Raw genomic sequence first — 22,509 nt, 5'->3', positions numbered from 1 at the left:
TTAGCAGTCAGTCAAATTGAATTAACTGAGAGATCATTTTGAACAAAAGTATTTAGTGACATAGAAACTGTGTTAAATGGCAGCATTTTTATTTTACAAAACAGATACATCATACAAAGTATAATCATATCTTTTTAATGCATTATACTGCATATAAACCTTAGAGCACATACTATTCACTTCTTTAATAGTAAATAAACTGACATGGCTGAACTGAAACTAACTTCTCCTGGATAAGGCTCACCGTATTCATAAGGCGTGTGTTCACGGTTAAGAGCTTTGGGTAGTCATTGGCAAAACTTAATAACTTCATACGACAATCAAAAAGGTAGGAAAACATTCACATCCGATGGGCAAAAATACAGAACAAAAGCTCACTTTCACATATACATGTCAGACTCATCCCTTCACACTCATGTCAGCACTACAGTGCATTTGTCTTTTTAAATTCCATTTGCAGTAAGAACAAAATACAGAAAAGAAAAGGTGATTTTCTGGTTTGTTTCTCCAGAATCGGTGCGTGCAATCTGCAGAAATTAGGGCAGCAGAAATGAATAATCCTAAAAACAATGTTGATCTGTTTGTGTTTAGTCTGAAAATGAACAGCCTTATAATTGCAGATGGTCCAAAGAGGAGTATATAAGTAACCAGGGAACTTGTTTCACCGTGTTTATATTCTCATTTGCATAGTGTCTTTTGCTTTTCTTAAACTACACGGTGACCGTATTGCTGACTCAAGCGAAGAGCAAGACGCCGGTACTGATCGCACAGAGGAGACAAAGAAAATGTCCTCATCCAACTTGTTGCCTGAAGCAGGAACTTAGTGCAGCTTCCCCTCACGCCTACACCCAGGCCTGCCAGCCGGGGAAGAGTCTACTGAGGTTTTTGGGGTCCATGGCTTGTTGGATGAGCAGGTTGACCTGCCCCCCCACGCTGAGCACCGCGCCCTCCTCCACCCCCTTCAGCTTATCCTGCAGCCTCAGCAGCACCCGCTTCGCCACTTTGTTGAAGTGTTGACTGTCACTGCAGGAGGAAGAGTAAAAGACGATGAGACGGAGCTTCAAAAGAGACTTCAGAAGATTACAATCACTTTTCATCATGTACCGTATAGCACCTGGATTTACGGTGGTTGTCTATGTCATCCCCCCCCATGGTGGAGCCCAGCGTTGCGTTGAGCTCCTGCTGCTCGTCAAGCTGCAGGTAGAAGGCCTTCAGTGGGTTCATGGTCCAGTCAAACAAAGGGTCATACAGCAGCACCTACTCACACGCACGCACACACACACACACACACACACACGTCAGGTTAAAGAAATCCCACGTGATTTAAGTACCTGCGTGTGTCCCGTGATCTCACCTCTACAATAGTCAGCAGAGCTTCTTGAGAGCTCCTCATCACCTCCATCGTCTTCTCACAACATCTGACCAGAGAAAACAGGTGAAGATCATTAAATGTCTGGATTCATCACGGTGTCTCTGAAGGCACCACGAACCAAGGTTTTAAAAATGTAAGTGGAAGTAGATTTTTTTTTTTAACACTGTTTTGACATGAATTTAAAATAGTGGAAACCAATCTTAAAGTGTTGTGATTTGGAAAATAGTAACAGACATGACCTCACTCCTCCTCACCTCCTGAAAACCCCCTCCACTCCAGTGATGCCCATCCCGTCCACGATGTCTCTGGACAGCCTGAAGGGGACAGTCTCGGGGGTGGGGAGGATCTTCCCCTGCTCGAAGGCAACACCTGAACACCAACAGCAATGAGAAGGTGTTGGGATGCATGTCTTGATCTTTGAATTTAGAGCTTTGAAGCGTTCTAATGCTGTATGCATTTTACAGCAAGAGTCCATATCTGATTAAATGTATTGCCGAATCATAAATGCACCAAACTCCTCTCGATGCAGGATGGATCCCTTTTCTGAAGTTAAGAGAGAACTATATATGTTTTCGTACATAAATGACAATGATTTTACCTAGATCGATGTGCACCAGTTCAGCGGTCTGCTCGTCAACCAGAATATTCTGGTTGTGTCTGTCACCCAGGCCGACGATGTAGCCAACTGTGGGCACAAAACAGTAAACAAAAATAGTTGGCAATTCATTGGTTGAATTCAAAAGCTTCTGCATAAAAATCTGTAGCGTTTTCTACACCATTATTGGTTATAATTAAATTAAATAATAACAGTCTGTGTCATAATTTATGCTGTTTTAGATGCCTTGAGCTGAGCCCTGGGGGTGAACATGCAGGACTGTGTGTACCTATAGAAGAGGTGGCCACACTGCGAGTATAAGCCAGCCGTTTCTCCATCCACACCGCGGGGTCCAGGAATCGTTCCATGCAGAAATACCTGAAGACCGGCCTGAAGCTTTTGCACACCTCAGTGTAAGCCTGGAGCTTCTCATCGGACGCCAGCCTCTGAGCCTCCTGCAGTTGTACCGAAACCGATTAAAATACAAAAGAAGGAAAAGGACATGCTCAGGCGCAGCTGAAACCACGATTAGCAAACAGTACCATCATCTTCTTGCGGCAGGCCAGGTTGGTCGGGTCCCGAGGTCGGAAGCGTTTGTGGGCTCCTTTATTGGGATCCACCAGAAACTCCCCAATAGGCACAGTGCCCGAACACCACTCCAACACGCCGCTACGCTGGGAGAACGGCACCACCTGCGAATGAAGACGAGAGAAAGAAAGCAGCTTTGAAGGATTCTTTTAAGGAAATACGGGAATTACAGGGCGACGACAAAAAAAGATCAAACATCTAACCAATAAATTCCACCTGATTTATTTATGTCCTCGTTGAATTAAAGAGCAAAGGGTTTAAATACAAGATCAAGTGTTTAAAAAGAAAAAAAAGAAAAGAAGAATAGATGCGTCTAACCTTATATCGTCTGATGTTGAGCTTCCTCTTGCGGGTGTCCGTGTTGCGCTGCAGCAGCATGGAGCACATGCTGAAGACCTGCTGCATCACCGCGTCCTGCCGCAGGTCGTCCTGACCCTGGTACCAGAGAGAGGCAAAAGGTCACTGGGGAACATACCGTGTACCGCAGCACCGAGAGCCTCCGTACTCTACGGTTATAACAAACTGTTTTATATTTTGCCATATTGATTAGTTTCGTCAACACTAAAGTGTTCAAAATACCAGAAAGGCTCAAGACAGACTCAGCAATGTGAAATTCATATCCCTAAATATTACACCTTTTTATCCATGTGACATAAACAAGAGTGAACAAAGTCACATTGATAGAAAAGTAGAACTGAAGTTAAAGATTGGGGGGGCTGCTCTGGCCACCATGACTCTCCCAAAGTGTCTAAGTGGTGAATTATTAGCCTTCAAGTGGCTGACAAGTGTTACTGCAAACACAAACATGCGCTCTCACACACAAACACACACAATGTCCCCTGAAGAATGTCCTCATAACAAAAGGTGTCGGATTAATATAACAAACTTTGTATTTGCCCTGGTACAAAAAACAGATGAATCATTACTAAACTGAAATGGAAAAGAACTCAAGTTAAAAGTTCTCTGTCAGGCCCGACTGCAATCACACGTGACAGCAGCTTCAGCTTCAAAGAGATTTGTTTAGTCGAGAGAACGCACACGCACACAGGCACACACACACACACACACACACAGGCAGGCACACACACACACACACACACACACACACCTTGACCAGCTGTCTCCTGCTCTTGCCGTCGGAGCCGACACAGTCGATGATCTTGGGCAGGTTGACTCCTCCGACCAGGCGATAATGGGGCATGAAGGACCTGACAGTCACCAGGTTGTCATAGCAACCAGATGGATCCACCTATTTGCACAATGAAACAACACTTGTTATTTCAGAATCAGAAACTTTTAATAGCCAAGTAGGTTTACACCTACAAGGAACTTAGCGTGGTGTGGTTGGTGCAACATAGGACATCAGACATAACAAGCAACAACAGTAGACAACAAATAAACAATCAACAACACACTTGTCCCTGACGTGTCATTCGCTGCCAACAATACTCAAGCAAACACAGACACAACATTTAAATAATTGATTTTTTTCTCACATGAGAATAAAGAAATATTTAAAAAGTACATTTTAACAGGAAAACCATTTTATAAAGAATAATAAGAATAATATTAGTCAAATAAAATCCACTCTGTTAATCAAATAAAATCAATCCCATCATCAGTTGTAATAGGAACCCCCTAGCATGCATACATATGTTATCTACTTCAGGAATTACATCACAAAAATGAGTAGAGAAGTTTGATAATCTTTTACCTTGATCTCCATTGTGGGGATGGTAACCTCATCCAGGTCTTTTATTTGCATGATGGGCTGATCAGCAGGGATGGGAAGAGCCTCTGTCGTGAAAAAAGCACACAAAGGATGACTAAACATCTCGATATTGAGTACACACATTTAGGGATAAGAAGAGAGGCGTTTTCCCCCAATTTCACTCTAATCAAACAGAAATAGCAAACTAAATGCCATTTGCCAAGTATGCAGAAATGTGATAAATGTTGGAATTTCAAGGACAGCTATCCTTAAATCCTTGAAAAAGCCATCCAGTGTGAGTGTTCATGTACGCCGCTGTGCTCCGACCACTCACTCTTCTCCGTCTTGTGCTTGCTGGCGTCCATATAAGCCAGAATGATGTAGGCGTCACACAGACGCTCGAGCCCTCGTACCATCTTGCCTCTCTTTTTCCTGATCACACTGATGATCTTCTGGGCCACGTCTGACCGCTCCTGCACCAGAACAAACCTCACTTGTAAAGACACAACTGGCGGTGTTTGGAAAAAAAATGTATTTGAGGAGGTGGCTGAAGGAGGAGGGGGCATTTTCTTCTATCGAAAACTTTTTGAATATCTTGATTTCATCCAAGAGAGCCCTTTAAATTGTCTTTTATTAAATCGACTTGTGTATTTTCACATGAAATCTAATGAAAGTCTCACCAGGTCGAACGGTGAAGGCTGCCGAGGAGCGCTCTTAGACAGTCGGGTCTTGCAAAAGTTCTCATCTTTGTTGGCGTTCACCAGGGCGAGGATGATGAAGAGTGTGTGATGAGGGTGCTCCAGAGACGCTCGGCAGATCAGCTGTGAGGAGAGAAAACAAATGAAGCAGCAGCTTTAAAAAAAATGATTATAATCCATTTTCTGCATCAAGTGCTGTGTTTGATACAAAGTGGGCTTTTTCAGGTATTGAGTGACACCGGTTAGACACAAAAGTCATCATTGAGAAAAGTCAGATTGCTGCGGTCTGTCTTTCAATCAGGGGGTTGGTGGTTCAATCCCCGCCCTAGTCGATGTGTCCTTGAGCAAGACACTTAACCCTGAATTGTTCCCTGTAGCTGTGTCTACAGTGTATGAATGTAACATGATTGTAAGTCACCTTTGGATAAAAGCGTTAGCTAAATGACATGTAATGTAATGTAAAGTGTTGCATTACCTCTCTGAGGACATCATGGAAGCCTGTATCCTCACTAATGCCAGTAGCCATCTTGGTTCCCATGCGAGCAGCCAGCTGATACATGAGAGGCAGAAACTTGTAGGAAGGGATCCGCTTCCCCCCTTTCTGGAACACAAAATAAGTGAAATGTAAAGCACCGGGCATCCAGGCACTATAGTCCTAGAATCAAAACGCGAAGTCGATTCAGATGCGTTTTACCAACCTTCATCATGTCGTTTACAGCCTTAACGCCGTCATTCTCCAGCCACAGCGAAGCCAGGCGAAACACCCAGGTGTCATGCTCCTCACCTTCCTCCAGACACTGGATGTAATTCTCTACAGCTTTACACAGGAAACGCTGTCTGTCGGCCCGCAGGTTGGACAGGGCCTTCTCATCTAGCTGCAGCTCTTTCTCCACCTTCACTGTGTACCTGTGAAGTCAGAGGAAGAGCCCATCCGTCTAGTCAGCCATGTTAAGTCCCCCCAATTGCTTTTTATTCATTAATCACGTAAAATGTTAAATCTTTGCAGAGGAAGGAGCCAACTTTTTCACGTGACTTTAAACAAGCAATTAACAGAGCATGTGCACCTGTTGGAAGTCACTTTACGCTCCTTTATCAAGTCCACTTCTTCTTTGGCCTTCTCCAGCAGCGCCTGCTTGTTCTCAAACTCAGAGGAGTTCATGTATTTGTCGATGCTCTGGTACTGAGCATCAGAGAAGCGGGCCAGAGACAGGAAGGCCTCAGTCCGCTGACTCTGCAGCCTGGAGTCGTGAACTCCTGATTCCTCCTCGATCAGCTCCACCGCCTGAAGGAACAGCACAGGAGAGCCCTTTACAGCTTCTCTGTCACAAGCAAGTTAGTGTCAAAATAATGCTGACAGGGAAGCATCAACAGTGAAATTATATATATATATATATATATATATATATATATATATATATATATATATATATATATATATATATATAATCTGCCGTAGCCCAAGTACATAAACTGTTAAATTGCAGAAGTAATGTCCTTGGGACATAAATGATGGGTAATGTGTGCACAAATGTGCGTGTGTGTGTACTTCAAGGTGTTAGATAAATCTATCAGGTTACACATATTAGATATTTTGAGACATTTAGGTTTCTGTTTGCCACCCTTTTCCACTTTCCATGAACTATGGACATCACCGTTTGTAAAAACGGTTCTATTTTTGCCGTTTCCCTGAGAAGATATCCATGAAAATACTGCAAGTCAAACAACAAGGCCTGCCTGTAAAAACTGGCCTGTTATCATTTTGCTTTCTCTTACCCGCTCCAGGTATTTCTCCAGTATTACTCCGGGGCTTTCCAGGCAAGTCTCAGCCAGCCAGTTACCACACAGCCTGAGGCACTCAGTGTAGACCGGGACCACAGCAGGATTCAAGTCCACCTGGCCAACGAAAATACAACAACACAGAATAGTTCAATGATGTCTCTTGACATTTTGGATTTTAATTATTTTAATTAATCTGATGCATGACGGTGAAGATGTTGCTACTTATAAAACGGCTCAATCTTACTGTGTTGCACTCGTTGCAATGTGAAAAATAGTCTCAGTGGACAGCGTAATAACATTTAAGGATGTTCCATAATTAAAGTTAGGTTTTTTTTTTTTAATAGATGCTAAATACTGACCTTGTCCTCAAGGTTGTGTATCATCTGTCTCAGCAGGCCCAGGGCAAGTCCCTGCTCCCCTTTTGCCCAGAACACCTGGGCCTCTTCCAGTTGCCATGACAACACAGGAGGTGAATCCAAGAACCCTCCACCACCACGCTGCTTCATCTGGAAGACTGCCCGCTCTGCGAGCTGGACAGGAAATACACCACTGAGTATTTTGTTGTTAAAATAAAAAAATTAAAACTAACATACACGCACACATGCACACATGCACACATACACACATACACACATACACACTACCTGCGTATTCCCAGCCTTTCGAGCCAGCCGGCAGAGCTCCATGAGGTGGTCAGTGAGCACAGAGCTGAGGTACTGGGTGCTGTCGGGGTCTCCCACCCTAGATATCAGGGTGTGGAGGGCCACGGTGCGGACGGCCAGAATGGGCTCCACCAAAGCAAAGTCACTGTCAGCGAGCAGCTGGGAGTGCTGTCGCCACTGGCTACAAACTTCCCTCAGAGTCAGATCCGAGAAGGGCCTGATATTAAAAGTACATAACATAAATCCTCAAGACTCCTTCCTGTGTGAATGACTACGTTGTTACTCATGTTTGACCACTCATATCACCTAGAAAAGAGCTGTTTCACACTCTCCAGCTCCCTGATGCTCTGCAGGTTCCTGAGAGACGGGTACAGAGAAGACACAGCCTCCAGACTGCCTCTGCACAGCTCCTCCACATCTGCACCCCTGTGGAAACGCACACGTACATAGATAAGTGGATTATTCTACAAGTGGGAAAACTGAATTAGAGTTAAAAATGGAAATTTCATGAGATGTCTATCATACCTGGCCTGTTTCATTGTTTCATAAAATACGGAGAACTCTTCGTCCCTCAGCGCTTGGAGGGAACAAAACAGGGATTCGTGAAAGCTGGATTTGGAATTTTCACTCCTGATACAACAAATTAGATTCGGAGGGAGAAAAACAAAAAAAGGTATTAGGTGAGAGATTGCCTCTGCTTCTCTGATGGGTTACAGTTGTGTTTTGTGTAGCAGACACCACGCTCTCAGCTGTGTGTGTGTTTGTGTGCGTGTGTGTGCTTTGCCTCACCTCTCCGACAGCTCACAGTCCCACTGTGTGTTCCTCCAGGCGGCCTGAAAGCGGAGCTCTCTCAGCTCAGCTCCACACTCCACCCCTTCACTCTCCAGACCCCTCATGTAGGTGGCAAGGATGCTGCTCAGACCAAAGTTCTGCAGGCCCTGTTGGTGCAAACATAAACAACTCAAGAGAATGCATGACATGCATCAATATCTGAAATAGAAGAATACAAATTTCTCTTCGTTATTTTACCTCCACGATTCCCACTTGACGAGTGACCTCAGGCAGAGGAGTGTGAAGGTCGTATGAAGTCAGGGCCTTGCCCCACATCGCCTCATGCTCATAGGTTCGAATCCTATAAATGAGTGTGACATACGACCTTTGTAGTTCTGATAATGATTGAACACTGCAGGGAACAAGTGACAATGTGAAAGGGATGCAGGTCTCATTAATCTACTTATTGATTACCTCGTCAGTGGACTGGTCATCGTCTCCCCGCCGCAGCCGTACAGACTATCAGGCTCTCCGATGCTGCGATAAACCTCAATCAGCAGCTCCTACAAAAAAAACATAAGAGAGAGTGGAAATAAATCACTCATGACAGTATGAATTTATATTGGATTGCAGACTATTTTAAAGCCATTTACACTGTTGTGCCCAACCCCTGTAACATTACAATGCAAGTGTTGTGCATTTGTGCCACGTTTTGAAGTCATTGGTCATTAAACTGGACTCACATTGGGTAATAAACAATCTAACTTGAACTGCTTCAGGGGACATTTTTCAGAAATACTTTAGGGAGAAATCTGAATGAGCAATTGCTTTGTGTTGTTGGCTTAGATACAAAGTTGTTAAATGAAAAACTGACCTGCAGGCTGATATTGGTGTCTTCCATACTCTTCTTAGTGAGGCTGGAGACAGTGACGTTCTGGCTGTTCTCTTCAAAATTGAGCATACGTGTTGCTCTGGAGTTGGTTCTGCAGATGTGGTAAATGCACGGATAAAATAACAGGATAATTCGATAAAACTCTCAAAATGCTAATTACAATGAACCTTTAGATGTAGCTTTTCAGAAGCTTAAAAATATATATATATATATATATATTTACACATTGCTTATCAGTAGAGAACCAATTTCTAAGTGTCTGAATCCCATGTTTAAAAGTTGCATACCGTCGACTTTCCTCCATGTTAGCTTTGATCTTATCCACATAGATCTCAGTGTATAGCAGAGCCGTGAAATGTGCCGAACAGGACTGAGCGGCTTTGGCCACCTCCAGGTAGTTCAGCTCCAGCCAGAAGTTTGAGTCACACACCGTGCCACAGGAGTTGCTGGAAGGAGGATACAGTGTTTATTTCAAAGACACCGTTTGTCAGTGTACATGAACCTACATTAACAAATACACAAAGTCCCTGAACACATCTGACACATATTTGATTACAATAACAGACCTATCAGCTTCCAGTGGTCTCTGTTGGTGTCGCAGATAGTCAACAACGGCAAGCATTGTACGCAGAGAGGTCTTGTCGTACAAGCCCTGACTGGCAGCATCTGACTCTGTGAAGAATAACACACTTCAATCACAAAAAAAATATGAAAACATACAACCTCCTGAACGTGAGCGGCTGAAGAGACTTATTATTTGTCATTCTCTCAAGCTTACCGGAGTCAGAGTTGAGAGGCGTGGCAGAGCGACTGGCAGCCTGAGTGCTCCTGGAACAGAAGCTGAAGAAGTCCTGAATGTGGGAGGAGAGCAACTCCCTCCACAAACCATTACTGTCTTCCAGAAGGATGGAGTGAATGATGAGCGGCAGCAGCCTCTGACAGCAGTCCACCCTCACCTGGAGACGGACCGAGGACACAGGTTAGAGCTGGAGACCACAAATGCTACAAAATGCTCTAAAGCACAAAAACCCAATACAAGATGTGGATACTTTCAGCACATAGAACCCCATTCAAACGGTGTGTGTGTGTGTGTAGGCAGGGTAAGAGGTCTACCTCCGTGTGCTCACCAGACATAGCGGTCGTGACAGCAGAAGAGCTTCTCTCCTGACTCCTCCGCTGTCGAGCAGGGAGGTGCACAGAGCATTCAGCCAGGCCTTGTGGCCGCCCGCCTGGGGAATCCAAAGCTCCTGACTCACCAGCTTCTCCCTGGCCTTCAAACTCACCTCATCACTCACAACTTCCACCTAGTTGAGGAAAGTCAGAGGTAAAGCGTCAGACACAGATGTCACACGTGCATACCCGAAAACACAGTCATACAAGCGAGGGAGATACATTGGTGTTCAATTGTGAGTGCAAAGTGGTGAAAAGTTGTTGATCTGTTCTGTTTATTGGTATACATACACACTGTTAAACTTCCTTAACCCACCTTCTCCTTGGCCTTTCTGAAGGGGTTGAGGTAGGTCAGCATGGGGTCTCTGTTGTCTTTGTGCTGCTCCCAGAAATCGACTCCAGACTGAGTGGCGAGGATGCTCTTCACACACTGAGCGGCTGCCTGCCTCACCTCGATACTGGCAGAGGATCGCGGCACAAAAAAAAACACAGTAAATATAAAACACAAGCCGCTCCCTACTCCATAGTCGTGCACAACAAATGTTTGATCGCTGAGATCTCGGCTTCAGTGTACCGCTGTTGAGTGAGTGCGTCATTCATGCAGTTGAGGACGATGTAAAGACACTGCGACTCGGTGGAAGTGAAGAGAGAGACAGCCTTTTCATACAGAGGGTCTCTGCCATGAAGCAGGGCGATGGTGGAGAAATCCACGGGACCCATTTCTCCCAGACAGCTGCCTGCTGCCTCTGCAGGAACAGATTTGTGTTTGTACTAATGACGAATGATTTATGTGTCCCGACAAGGCTGAGAACACAGCATACTGTCGCTGTAGGAGTTCTTGGATATCTTACCAAGAATGTCTGCTCCTCCCGGGTGGTTGGCTGCTAGCTTACAGAGCTGCAGCAGACTGAGAACCAGCTTCACCAGCACACTGTCAGTGGGTTCAGCTACAGGAAGGACAAAGAGAGGGAGAGAACAAGCTTATTAGACATTTCACATGCCAAAACGTGTTTATGCACAGACCATTTTGCCTCATCTGGCATCGTACTGCGGCACTCTTTGAGCAGCTCTCTGATCTGTTCCTTGTTGTCATGCAGCTGTCTGGTCAGCTCCTTCAGCCCCTCCAGTCTGGTCAGAGGTAAGGAGTCACATGACGTCACTGACAGGAAGTGGGCTATCTCCTGTGAAAGCGAAACATGGGAGGATGTAGGTCAGCAATGACATTTCTAATTGTTCATTTCCATTGATAACCATGACATTTGCATAAAGAATTACTTGTGTACATGTTACATGGATATTAGTTACCTGTCTCAGTGTGAAGCTCCCAGTGTTATATTTGAGCTTGTGCTGCACAGAGCGCAGCTCTCGGAATTCAGGGAGGTCAGGAAAAGGCTCCAACCTGCTGATGGCCCCTTTTAACTTCTCCTGATTTTCTATCACGAGAAACTGCAGCAGAATGTTCACCTAGAGGGCCAGAGAGGAGTAACGTGAACGTTAGAATGTGGCTCGCCAATGCTGAAAGGAGGCAGATATTTCTCTCAAACAGTGCAAAGTGCAGAACAGTAATACATGTCTTAAGGGGAGTTAAACAGTCTATAAATACAGGGAGAATAAACCAGTCCAGACTTTTGTCTGGATGCAAAAGTCCCACATTCTACAGTGTGTGGTTTTAAACTGCACTTCTCTGCGGATGTAAAAACTCTCTAAAAGGGTATTTAGAACATATTTAGAAAAATAACCCAAATGTGTGAAGGAAGTGGGCCCTTTTTTCCACTGTGTAACATTCCTGCATGTGGCAGTTTTGCTTAATACATGCCTTCTTCTATACATACGTCTATTGCATTTGCCTTTATTTACATATAATTTCCTCTGCCAACATGCAAAACAGAAAACTCCTGTACATTGACTCCCGGTTGCTTACCTGCTGTGAGATGGCGGGCCGGCTTTTCACCTGAGTTGTGAGAGTCCCAACGATGACCTGTAGGTGGCAGTCCAGAGCATCGTCACAGAACTCCAGAGCTGCCCGACACACAGAGGTCAACAGGTCGCAGCACAGAGAGAGGCTCCGGTTAGAAACCTCATCACATTTAACTGGTCTGAGGATGAGAGAAACACAAACTGGTTCGACTTTGTCAGGGAAAACAATATAGTGAGTCGGTTGTGTCTGCACAGCATGACTGATACTGGGTCTGTGATACCTGGGAGTGTTTTATGTGCACCAACCTGCTGTTGAGATGGTGAATGAGTGTGTACATGATGTCCCTGAGGACGAAGGCCCAGGCTCCCCCGAGGCCGTCCTTCACCTCCCTGAGCAGCAGGTTGACAAACAGGTGATACATGAGGAGGATGCGATGACGTTCATAGCTGTTGGTCGTCTCTGCCGCTCGTTCACACACCGCCAGTAGAATCCTCTGGATGGAAATCTAAGAAGGGACGACCCACAGGTTACGAGCTACTAAACACTACTTCAGAGCAAAACAACGTCGGTCAATGGAACCACATAAGGGACAACTTGCATGTCTTACTGGAGTTTTTGAAAGAATGGCTACCACAGTCTTGTGGTTTGCACTTTGGCACTTGCTGAGGTAGTCCAGTGTAGCTTTAATGACATAAGAGTTGAAGTATGGCGGGTTTGGTACCGGGTCCAGTTCCCTGAGAGCCGTTAAACAGTTATTTTGTCACATTTTCTTCCACTTTTCTTTACATTTTGATTGAGACAAACAACTTTTATTAACGTCCAGGGTGTATGGAAAAACAAATGAACTAATAAATAAAATGGACTAAAATGAGGAAAGCATGGTACATTTGAACAACCATTACCCTATAAAGAGCTTCAGGTCTCCTCGGTCCCCTTCAGCTCCACTTCCTTCATACAGAGTCATCAGCAGTTCGACCACTATGTCCGCCAGGTTACTGTGGATCAGGTTGTCAATTTGCTGCGGACACATACACAAACATTTTGCACTTCAGATTCACCTTCTACTGACAACTTAAAAGTTCACACCTGGTCCTGAAAATCACATGTATTTGATTTCCCTTGCTGTCTGTTTTCAAAAGGTAATTATTGTCATGATGTGATCAAATTATAAAAGCTGTGTTTACCTGTTTGCCCAGACAGTTGGCATCTTTGAGCAGGTCGTACACTTTGTGAGCCTTCTCCCTCTGCTGTGTGACCTGTGAGTCCTGGCCAGACAAGGCAAAGTATGGCAGGATGTTGACCATGATCTTGGGGAAACAGTCGGCCAATAACTCTTTCCAGTCCTTCTCAAGATACCTGCCGATAGACTTCACCTGCTCAAAGTCATCCAGGAAGACCAGGTGGGGGATTAACACCTGGTAGGAAGAGCTTCAAGGAAACACAAGACAACAGGGTATCGTTGGATTTTATTATCGTCTGGGGGGGGGGGAAACAACATCAAATGGAGTTGTGACTTGAAATAACAGAAGTTAAGTTCCTCACCTATAGAAATCTTTGATTGTGTCGTGGTCTAGGAGGGTGTAGGGGAAAGATCCAAGAGTGTAGCGATCGTCGGACTGTCTCTGCGCCAGCCACTCAGCTACCAGGTAGTACAGGTGAGAACTGACAAATGTTTTCACACTCTTGTAGCCCAGCGCTCTGGATACACTGCACAGCATCTGTGACAGAGAAGAAGGACAGAAACGGTTCCTCTCACTCGCCTCTTTCTGCATTTTTTTTGGTGTTATATGCACAGGCACTAGTTTCATTGAATCAGTTAAAAAAAATTCTGTTATAGAAACTGCATTTGGCATTTTGATCCTTTCACTAGGTGCCGGGCCCTGACATTGTTACCTTTTTGATGAGCTGTTCCTCTATACTGTTCTCCTTGTAGGACTGGAAGAGGGCAAACAGGGCCTGTTTCTCACAGACAGGACTACAACAGAGCACGCCAGACAAAGTCTTCAGCAGGGTGGCCTTGCGGTTAAACAACTCGTCCGTCTGATCTTCGGCAGAGCTGCTTCTCTGTGTACGTTCACACAAGACACAAGAAGCATTAGGAAAGTCAAACAGAGGTGGGAAAACGCCACGCATAATACACTTTTCCTGATGAACTTACCGGGAGCTTCATTCCTTCCTGAGCCTTCAGGTAAACGTTCTCAAAAGCCGCCTGCTGGTGTTTCAGCGGCAGCATGTTCCTGTTATCTGGATGCTCTGGACTCGTCTCCAGAAACAACCTGGAGAGACGCAGGAGAATAATGCCGACAATCAGATCTATGATTTACCATGTTTAGAAGAGACATCTGTTGTGTGATGTACATCTATTACTAAAATGCATCCGGAAACGTTGTCAGCTCCGGGCTTAAGTGTACCTCTCCACTGACATGGCGACCAGCATGCGGACTTGGTGGTGGGTGTCTGCGAGGTGAGAAGGAAGGATGACAGACACTGGGCGATCTTCCTCTCTGTCGGGCCCTCTGATACTTAAGACCGCCCAATTACAACAAGGGTCAGCCTGTCAGAGGGGGGAGAAGGCAACAACGAAAACAAAAGCACGTGAAATATAGAAAGCGACTTTTATATTTTGACTGAATATGTACATAGAAATGCTGCATTTCATGGTTGTGCAGATACATACAATAACTAAAGCAATAGTATTCCCTAAACCTCCGTGAGTGCTCACCTCCAGCAAGGCAACCAGACATCTCACTAACGCAGCTCGTACAGCTGCCATGCATTTCCCCGTTTGGCTCAGGAAACTGAAACACATTATAGTCATTGAGTTAGTATCAGACATCGGTTCCAATACCGATACTACCGTACTATTTATTATATTAGAACAAGATTTTGTATTTGCTCATTGACGGCTTCAAATTTCACACGATGGACTGCGATGGATATCTGAGCAAGAAGGTCGAAGTTCGAGGTGCAGTGTTTTGATGAAGTCGTATGTCCCGGTTGAATGCATACTGCATGTGACAGTACACACTTTGTAAGGGCAGCTGCAGTATGTACTAAAAGAAGAATCCCTTCACAAGGTAATACAAAAATGACTTTTAGAAGGGACTTTGTTCTCCTGAGGCACATTTTACACTTGATCCTCCTCCTTCAAAGACATGTAATCTCTTGCAGACCAACCCTGCATCTGTTCATGCTGTAAAAATAGGCTGCTAACCAGAATCCAGACACCACTTGTAGCAGAGATCCCTGAACATGTCTCATCTCCTCCGGCATGTGGTGGGTTTTCCTGAGGCTCGTGATGGAGGGTAACAAACCCAGCAGTACAGCAGCACAGATCTCTTGGTCCTGACGGTACAAAGAACACAGGTCCCTGTAAACACAGAAATCATAAACAAAATGCATTAACTAAACGGCATTATTTCATTTCATTTTGTTTTATAAAAGACAGAAATGGATGCATTCGAAAAGAAAACATTAATTTGTGTGGCAGAAGGATTTCCCTACGCGAGAGGACGGAGCAGCGAATCAAATTCCTCCGGAGAGAGCGAGTCCTCAGCTGGAAGCTTCTTCAACAGGACAAGATACTGGAAGAGAACCAGATATTAATGAACCATCAGTGCCGCTGCAACCCACGACTCTCCACAGCATCCGCTACCCACCAGGTTGAGGTGCAGGGCTTTGCTGAAGTCCATCTGCTTCACCAGCAGCAGCAGTCTGCGCCGCACCTCCTGTGGTTTGAACAGCAGACCGTGGACGTGCTGCATGGAGCCGCACTCACACAGGAGCTCCAAGGCTGCGAGGAGAGCCACGTCCTGTTGGGCCAGATGATCCTCTGCTAACAGGCTTTTTGCACCTGACGGAGGAGAGAGCCAAGATTCTCTTAACAGTCATCCGCTTATTTGGCTTTGCTGGCGTGTGGTTCAAACGACACATCGAAACCCTTTTTCCTTCAACTGCCTACGTTTGCAGACTTGGCTTTACGTGTAGTAGCATCCATCCATCAAACACACTGGATCCCCCATACAAGTGAAATTCCACCTTGCCCAATGATAATATCAATAGCAGGTGTTCAATGCGAGAGATGGATCCCTTCTTACCTGGCCCACAGGAAGCCTCCCTGTTGTCCCCCTTCTGTCTGCGAGTCTCATTGGTGCTGCTGTGGGACTCTTCGCCCTCATCAAACAGGTCAATGTCGTCCCCTAGTTGAGTTCTGCTCACGTCCAAGTCATCACCCATATGATCGTCTTCATCCACGACACTGACTCTCTTAGAAACACTGCTTAACTGAGGATGTGAGAAGAATGTCAGCGTGTTGTTCCTGAAATGAAGATCGTCCCTTTTTTTTCTTCTTTTCTATCCTCTTGAATATGCTACGTACTCAATATATGTCACTCACCAACAGTTTGCAGATCTCAGACAGTTCACTGAGGAGACCGGCCGGCAGAATCATCATGAACAGACTGGAGGAGGTAGGACAAACATTATCCTGCAGACGAAAGGACAAAGATGTACTCCAAACAAAGAGCTCTTGGACAGCATCCTTCATTTTAAATGTGTGATTAAGATTCATCTGTATTATGTCAGCATTGTGCATCCCGTCGAGAGGGAGGCTCGCGGCGGGCAATATGGAGAAAGTCAACCATTGGTGCTTTTGGAAAATATTTTGCCAATAAGATTTTTGAGAAATAATCAGCAGTGCTGTGGATATAATGATAATAATAAGTAGGGGAGGGCAAATGATAGAAAGGCTTGGACAGTCTGGAAAGAAGACTTCAGAACTCTAAAAAGACAACACTTGCCACATGACTATTACAATATCTGGTCTCATGTCACAATGTCAATGTAATATCGATTTATTGCCCAGCCCTAACGCAGACTTTTGTCACCTTGTTTTTTCTGCTGGCTGACCGTGTGCAGAGCTTCATGACAGATCTCAGAGTGCTCATGGTTCCTTCCTCAGTCATCTTCACTCTCACACTAGAAACAAACCCGCTGAAGTCCTGGGCCAGGGCCTGGCAACAAAAACACACCGACAACTTTAAATACTTCTGTGACTTCTGTTTTGACGTAATGTTTTAATGTTTAGGAACAATAACTGAGGGATGGAATGATTCACATATTGCAATGCATCTGATACCTTGGCTTTCGTGTAGAGTTGTGAGCGGCAGGCCTCCTCCGAAGTCAGAAACCCAGTGGACACGTAACCTGCTAGAACTCCCGTCAGTAGACTGAAGCAGCGCACCAGACACTCTGGAGGCGTGGACTGAGACTGCGGTGGGGGGGTGGGGTGGGGGTGGGGGTGGGGGGGGGGTGGGGGAATCAGAATAAAATCTGTTTTCACCGCGACAACTATACAGACACATAAACACACGAGCATTAACTTCCACTCACATCGGGAGAGTAGCAGTTGAGCAGGTTGTCAGCCACACAAAGCAGAGATTGCTCCAACTTGTTTCTGAGGCACGGGACAGCAGCGAATTGTCCGTGAGTTGAAGCCGCGGTCGCGGACTCGCCAGAGTCTCGCCTCGGTGAGGGCAGCGTGTTGAAGCTGAACTGCAGGTAAAGCCTCTCGATCTCTTCCAGGTTGTCTTTGGAGTTGGATGTTGTTTGTTCTTGAGAAAAAGCACTTAAAAAAAAAAAAAAAAAAAAAGAACAACTGAATTATTTATATTCCAAAACAGCAATTAACACATGGATTGTACAAAAAGTAGGATTTAGATTGGAGGTCTGTCACAGTGTCTGTGATTTTGGTACTTTGAACACTCGGACTGTCCGACCAGGATCCTTGCCCTCACCTTTCTACTCCTTCAGTACCCAGCAGACGCTTCAGGCCAGTTCTCGTGTCTTTCAAGGTCAGGGAGACCAAGATGTTCGCTATTAGGTTGTAAGGAAAGTCTCTGCACACAAAATCAGAATGAAGCATCAATTTACAGACTTTGATTTTAAAAGAAAAATAGCACCATCTTAACACAGAGAAAAGAAAGGGGGAAAAAAAGAGAATGAAAGTGTAATTTGTGTTTGGAGCTTGTATTTTCTGTGCATCCCGTGGGGAACACCAATCCGTAAGTGGAGCTTTCATAAAAGCAGATAGTCTCAAGAAATTACAATTCACTTCTTTAAATAAGCGAGTACTGAACTAGGATGAATTTATCTAGAGTCAAAGTCGGTAAAAACCTGCAGATGATGGGGTGAGGTCTGGAGCTGTCCTCCATCTCCTCGCTCTGATCGGTCATCAGCAGCCAGGCTATGAGGGTCTCCTTCAGGTTGGGTGTTGCAGAACCCTCTGTGACCCCCACATAGTCCCTTGAGATGATACTTTTAGGGGTCGGACAGCTCAGCAGGGCTTGGGCGAGGCAGAGAGCAGCTCCCCTGTGGATAGAGAGAAACATGGGGCTACTAACTGCAAACACAAACCCCCACACCCATTTATCATAACGACACATTTTCAGTATGAAGGCATTTATTGTTATATGTCGAGAAATGACGACGACTCACTGAGACGGTTTACATGCTGATCCACAGAAGAGCTTCCAGAATTCTCTGTCCATATTGATGAGTCCACTGTGGACAATGGAGCTCAGCAGGTCCAGGCTGAGGGACTCCGTCTGAGGTGAGCTGACCCCTCGCATTGCCAGGGCCCACACCCGACCCCACAGCCGGGCCAGCTCCGTCCTGTGGACTTGGGCCCTTTCTGGGTAGCAGGCCTGGCACCGAGCCACCTCCCTCAGACAACGCAGCACGTATGGCCCCCGCTCTCCTCTCCGCTGTTCTGCCAGGAGCTGGTACAACACTGACAGCAGCGGGACCAGCTCCTGGCCGGGCACCATGGACGGGTACTTAGAGGTGAGCACTGCAGCGATCTGCAGCCTGAGAGGAGAACAGAGGGTTTGAGTATCATTACTATCAGAGGCTACTTTGAGTGTTTCTCTACCACGAAATACATACTCGGAACTTACTTATTTACCGTTAAAACATTCTTATTTTAATCATAATAAGATTTTCATACCATGGTATGACATCAAAGTCATTTTGCTGAGGCTGCAGATGGTCCCGGAGGACCTCCCAGCCCAGTTCAATGCGCCGTCGCTTGCTGGTGGGACTGCCCATGTGTGTGGCTCTGAGGGAAGCCTGGGTCACCTCCACGATATGGGTGTCATTGTCATCAGGGAACAGCTACATGCAGGAAACACAGGATGAAAGAAATAGTCTTGACAACAGAGCCTTTTATACTAGCTAAATTGGCTAGCTATTAATTATATAAACATTAACATCAAAAGAAATTGTGATTTTCTGTTTCCATACTTGAGACTTGATCTGTGTTACCTGATGACAGATGTCAGCTGTGAGCTCAGTGAGATTGTCTTTGACAGCTATGTGTCGTGTCCCGGTGACGTACTTCCCTCTGCTGCCTATATTGCTAATTTCTCTGATTAAGGCTTCATACAGGTTGTACAGCAGACTGCGCCACCTGGTCCAGTCCTCAGCATGAGCACCTACAATATGAGAGAGGAGACAACTAGGTAATGGATGATAGTCCCAGGTCATACCTGTGGTTTAAAAGGTTTAAGTTCACTACCGTTAAAGCACATATTGCAAACAATTATCCAAGTTAATGCAATTAGTTATCCTTAAAATATTTCCTTGGTGGCACAGTTTAAACTTTAAAGATTAAGTTCATCAAATGCTTCCTCCGTGTCTTGGAACAATCATAATAGGGGTATCAGCCTTGCATGGAACCATACACAACCCACTATAAAGCTTTTCGGCCACACAAGGTCAACTTACGGTGTCACCACCGCGAGAAAATAGTTGGAAAGAAAAAGGAACGACTACTCTACCCGTGTCTTGTGTCTTGGCTCCTTTGGGGTGGTGGACACAAATCTGCAGGTTAAAGAACTCCACAATCTCCTCTTTGAGAGTCACACTGGGCCTCATCTCCGCCCAGACATACAGCACAGAGGGCAGAAGCTCCTCTCCCAGCTGACACACCCTCATGCGACAGTTCATGGCCGCGGATCTCAAGAAGATGTTGAGCGCCGAGATGAGGTGCTCCAAAACAGTCAAGTGCTTCTCCTGCCTAGCAGTATCACAGGATGTTTAGATTACTGTCTAGTTGGTGTATATTATGTCCTAAATATGGATTTTTAAGACAATAGCAAAATAGCCAATTTAAAATGTTGATTTAAAAAAATTAAAAAAAGTCTTCACCTGACATTTAGAAGTGCTTTGGAGAAGAAGCTGAACAGAGCGTTGTAGAATCCGTCAGTCTGCATGCAGCAGCCCTGCACCACCGTGTGGATCACTCTGCTTAGCAACACGCGGTTGATGGACTTGGACGAAGCATTAAACATGTCGCAGTACAAGTTCAAAAGATCTATGGATCACAAATATAAACAAAGGGGATTGAGTATTGAATTGAATTGAAGTATATTGGTCATCAGTAATACAACTGTGTAATGTAAAGCAATAATAAAAGATTTGTGTTGTAGTGATACATTCTCTGATCATTTATATAAAATATACGTAGTTTAAATGGATATCCCACTGACTGTGCCACTGCTGCGGAGGGATGTCACACCAGTACTTGCGGACAGAGAGGATGTCCTTCACTAAGAGGCTGCTATAATTTTCTCCGAAGGCTGAGCAGCTGTATGAATTCTGCAGGATGTCCATCACATGTTTCAGCATCTCACTGCACTTAAGACGAGGCCCGCCTGCAGATAGACAGAGACACGTTAACTGCAGTCCCAACATTACAACAGTATGGTCCAACAGCTCGGAATTTCTGCTGTTTTTTACTCAGATGAAGAAATAAAGGATGATTATTGATGATTATGATCTTGTAGAACCAAATATCCACAGAAATCAGCGTTCTTACGTTTGTTTGCGTAACGAATGAAGTATTTGATCAAGCTGCATATTTCAGCCATCTTCTTGTGCCGCGTGGCCAGAGTCGTCGCAGAGACGTTGGATTTACTTGATTGCATGCTCTCTGTCTCCTTCTGGACATAACGCTGCAAATATCTGACATGGGGAAGAAAGGAAAAAACTGACTAGAAAGTGCTTACTCAGCAAAACCATCGCATCCGACGGATAACTGAACCTAATAAAACTCAAACTCGCACAATATGGAATGAGAACAGACTACGTGGGAACAACTTTGAAAAAGATCCGCCATTGTAATTATAGAAAGATCATATTTAATATGTTGTTAAGTGCAGTTGGTCAAATTTCCATTTGATTAATGGCTACAGTGAGGTTCCCAGAAGTCAGCTGGTATTGATTTGTGAGTGATGCAATGAAAGTGAAACTAAACAGATTGGTGGAAACAAGGCTGAGGTAACATATGCAAAAGTACAACAACCCACATCAGATTACCTGAAAACAGTATCCCATGTGAGTTGCTTGGAGCTTTTAGCTTGAGGTCCGGAGCAACGATCCAACTCCTGTACAACCTCTGGATTTCGAAGGAGTCTTCTTAAGCGTTCAGTTTCTTTCTGGGAGCAGGAGGAGAGGATAAGACTGTCAAAGTTTAGGATTTATGCTGCACTTACTGGTTGAACTTGTTTACAGTGAGGCTGGCAAAAGCTTTGAACAACATATCTCCTTTAAATGTAGTTCATACGCAGGTGAGATTACCTTCCTCTCTGTGACCTTGTCATTATCCAGCCCCTTGCAGCAGAGCAGGAGATCATGAAGAGCCAGACTCATTGTGCTTCAGTGGATGGAGCAGCTTTCATTTAATGGAGATAAGGCGAGATCCTGCAAGGGCAGGATGTTGACATGTTGATTGTTGGTCCACATTAAACATGCAAAGCACTGCTATCCAACTACTGACATTAAATGGCAGTTTAACTACCACCACTTAACTTAAATACAATAAATCTCTCGCCATTACCTTAGCCGCAGTAGCAACAGCGACTCCAGCAATACAACATTGCCAAACTAGTTGTTGTTGTTTATTCACACACGTCCATCCAACCGCCCTCAGTCCGTTCACTGACCTTTGATGGCTGTGCTGACTTCACGGAGCGGTGCAGATGTTCACTGAGGGAGGCGCAACATTTCTGCGTGAGCTCGCGACAACTATTGCGTTGGCATCATGACGTGCGGTAACGGATACACGCACGCACGCACGAGCAGACCACTCAGAAAATTCCCGCCCCGGCATCCGCAGTGGAGAGGCTACGTCACTTCCTGGTCACGGGGAGAACCCGGCGTGTCCGCAAAGTTTAGAGCCAACGGTCAAACAAACGTACTGTTTTTGGTTCGGATGCAATATTATGAAGGTGTTAGAAATCATATAGAAGTCATGTCCGATCTGTTACACTTCTAATGTGTATGTGGCAGGCT

The 22,509-nt window shown here is 45.1% G+C and overlaps 1 protein-coding gene across 4 annotated transcripts; it reads right to left on the bottom strand.

Moving 5' to 3' along the window:
* Nucleotides 1-72: 72 nt before the first annotated feature.
* Nucleotides 73-22,336, bottom strand: atm (ATM serine/threonine kinase). 4 transcript variants are annotated; one of them, XM_034548178.1, is made up of 63 exons: nucleotides 22,055-22,336; nucleotides 21,796-21,918; nucleotides 21,535-21,653; nucleotides 21,035-21,180; nucleotides 20,706-20,870; nucleotides 20,365-20,530; nucleotides 19,995-20,233; nucleotides 19,480-19,649; nucleotides 19,163-19,329; nucleotides 18,652-19,023; nucleotides 18,331-18,525; nucleotides 17,952-18,053; nucleotides 17,548-17,782; nucleotides 17,294-17,425; nucleotides 17,043-17,168; nucleotides 16,553-16,642; nucleotides 16,254-16,440; nucleotides 15,816-16,009; nucleotides 15,661-15,740; nucleotides 15,371-15,526; nucleotides 14,879-14,954; nucleotides 14,568-14,710; nucleotides 14,315-14,432; nucleotides 14,050-14,220; nucleotides 13,699-13,874; nucleotides 13,341-13,584; nucleotides 13,059-13,174; nucleotides 12,764-12,890; nucleotides 12,462-12,661; nucleotides 12,160-12,334; nucleotides 11,544-11,702; nucleotides 11,287-11,419; nucleotides 11,090-11,185; nucleotides 10,813-10,984; nucleotides 10,555-10,696; nucleotides 10,196-10,372; nucleotides 9,847-10,024; nucleotides 9,635-9,740; nucleotides 9,356-9,514; nucleotides 9,051-9,159; nucleotides 8,651-8,739; nucleotides 8,435-8,537; nucleotides 8,195-8,343; nucleotides 7,931-8,035; nucleotides 7,712-7,831; nucleotides 7,388-7,622; nucleotides 7,103-7,273; nucleotides 6,738-6,857; nucleotides 6,029-6,246; nucleotides 5,663-5,870; nucleotides 5,440-5,565; nucleotides 4,947-5,087; nucleotides 4,601-4,739; nucleotides 4,270-4,352; nucleotides 3,664-3,804; nucleotides 2,874-2,990; nucleotides 2,510-2,659; nucleotides 2,257-2,422; nucleotides 1,971-2,057; nucleotides 1,627-1,741; nucleotides 1,355-1,418; nucleotides 1,115-1,257; nucleotides 73-1,023 (listed from the first exon to the last, which is right to left on the bottom strand). In XM_034548178.1, exons 2-63 carry the CDS (start codon nucleotides 21,865-21,867, stop codon nucleotides 843-845), a joined length of 9,261 nt encoding a protein of 3,086 aa, XP_034404069.1. In that variant the 5' UTR covers nucleotides 21,868-21,918; nucleotides 22,055-22,336; the 3' UTR covers nucleotides 73-842. The 4 variants fall into 4 exon arrangements, with proteins under 4 accessions (XP_034404069.1, XP_034404070.1, XP_034404071.1 ...); XM_034548179.1 differs by having other exon boundaries at nucleotides 22,161-22,336; XM_034548180.1 differs by having other exon boundaries at nucleotides 21,796-21,889; nucleotides 22,161-22,336.
* Between the last annotated feature and the right edge of the window lie 173 nt (nucleotides 22,337-22,509).

This window comes from Cyclopterus lumpus, chromosome 13, assembly GCF_009769545.1.
Source record: "Cyclopterus lumpus isolate fCycLum1 chromosome 13, fCycLum1.pri, whole genome shotgun sequence".
In the NCBI taxonomy this organism is placed as follows: domain Eukaryota; kingdom Metazoa; phylum Chordata; class Actinopteri; order Perciformes; family Cyclopteridae; genus Cyclopterus; species Cyclopterus lumpus.
Note: the sequence above shows the minus strand (reverse complement) of the source record. Positions and strands in the feature narration are given on the sequence as shown.

Excerpts from the sequence above, each read along its gene's own strand:
- atm (XM_034548178.1), bottom strand. The coding sequence starts at position 21,867 with ATGAGTCTGGCTCTTCATGATCTCCTGCTCTGCTGCAAGGGGCTGGAT. Across the intron at positions 12,891-13,058 it reads GACCTGAAGCTCTTTATAGG|GGAACTGGACCCGGTACCAA; the intron begins GTAATGGTTGTT and ends AACGGCTCTCAG. Across the intron at positions 1,258-1,354 it reads CTCTGCTGACTATTGTAGAG|GTGCTGCTGTATGACCCTTT; the intron begins GTGAGATCACGG and ends GCGTGTGAGTAG.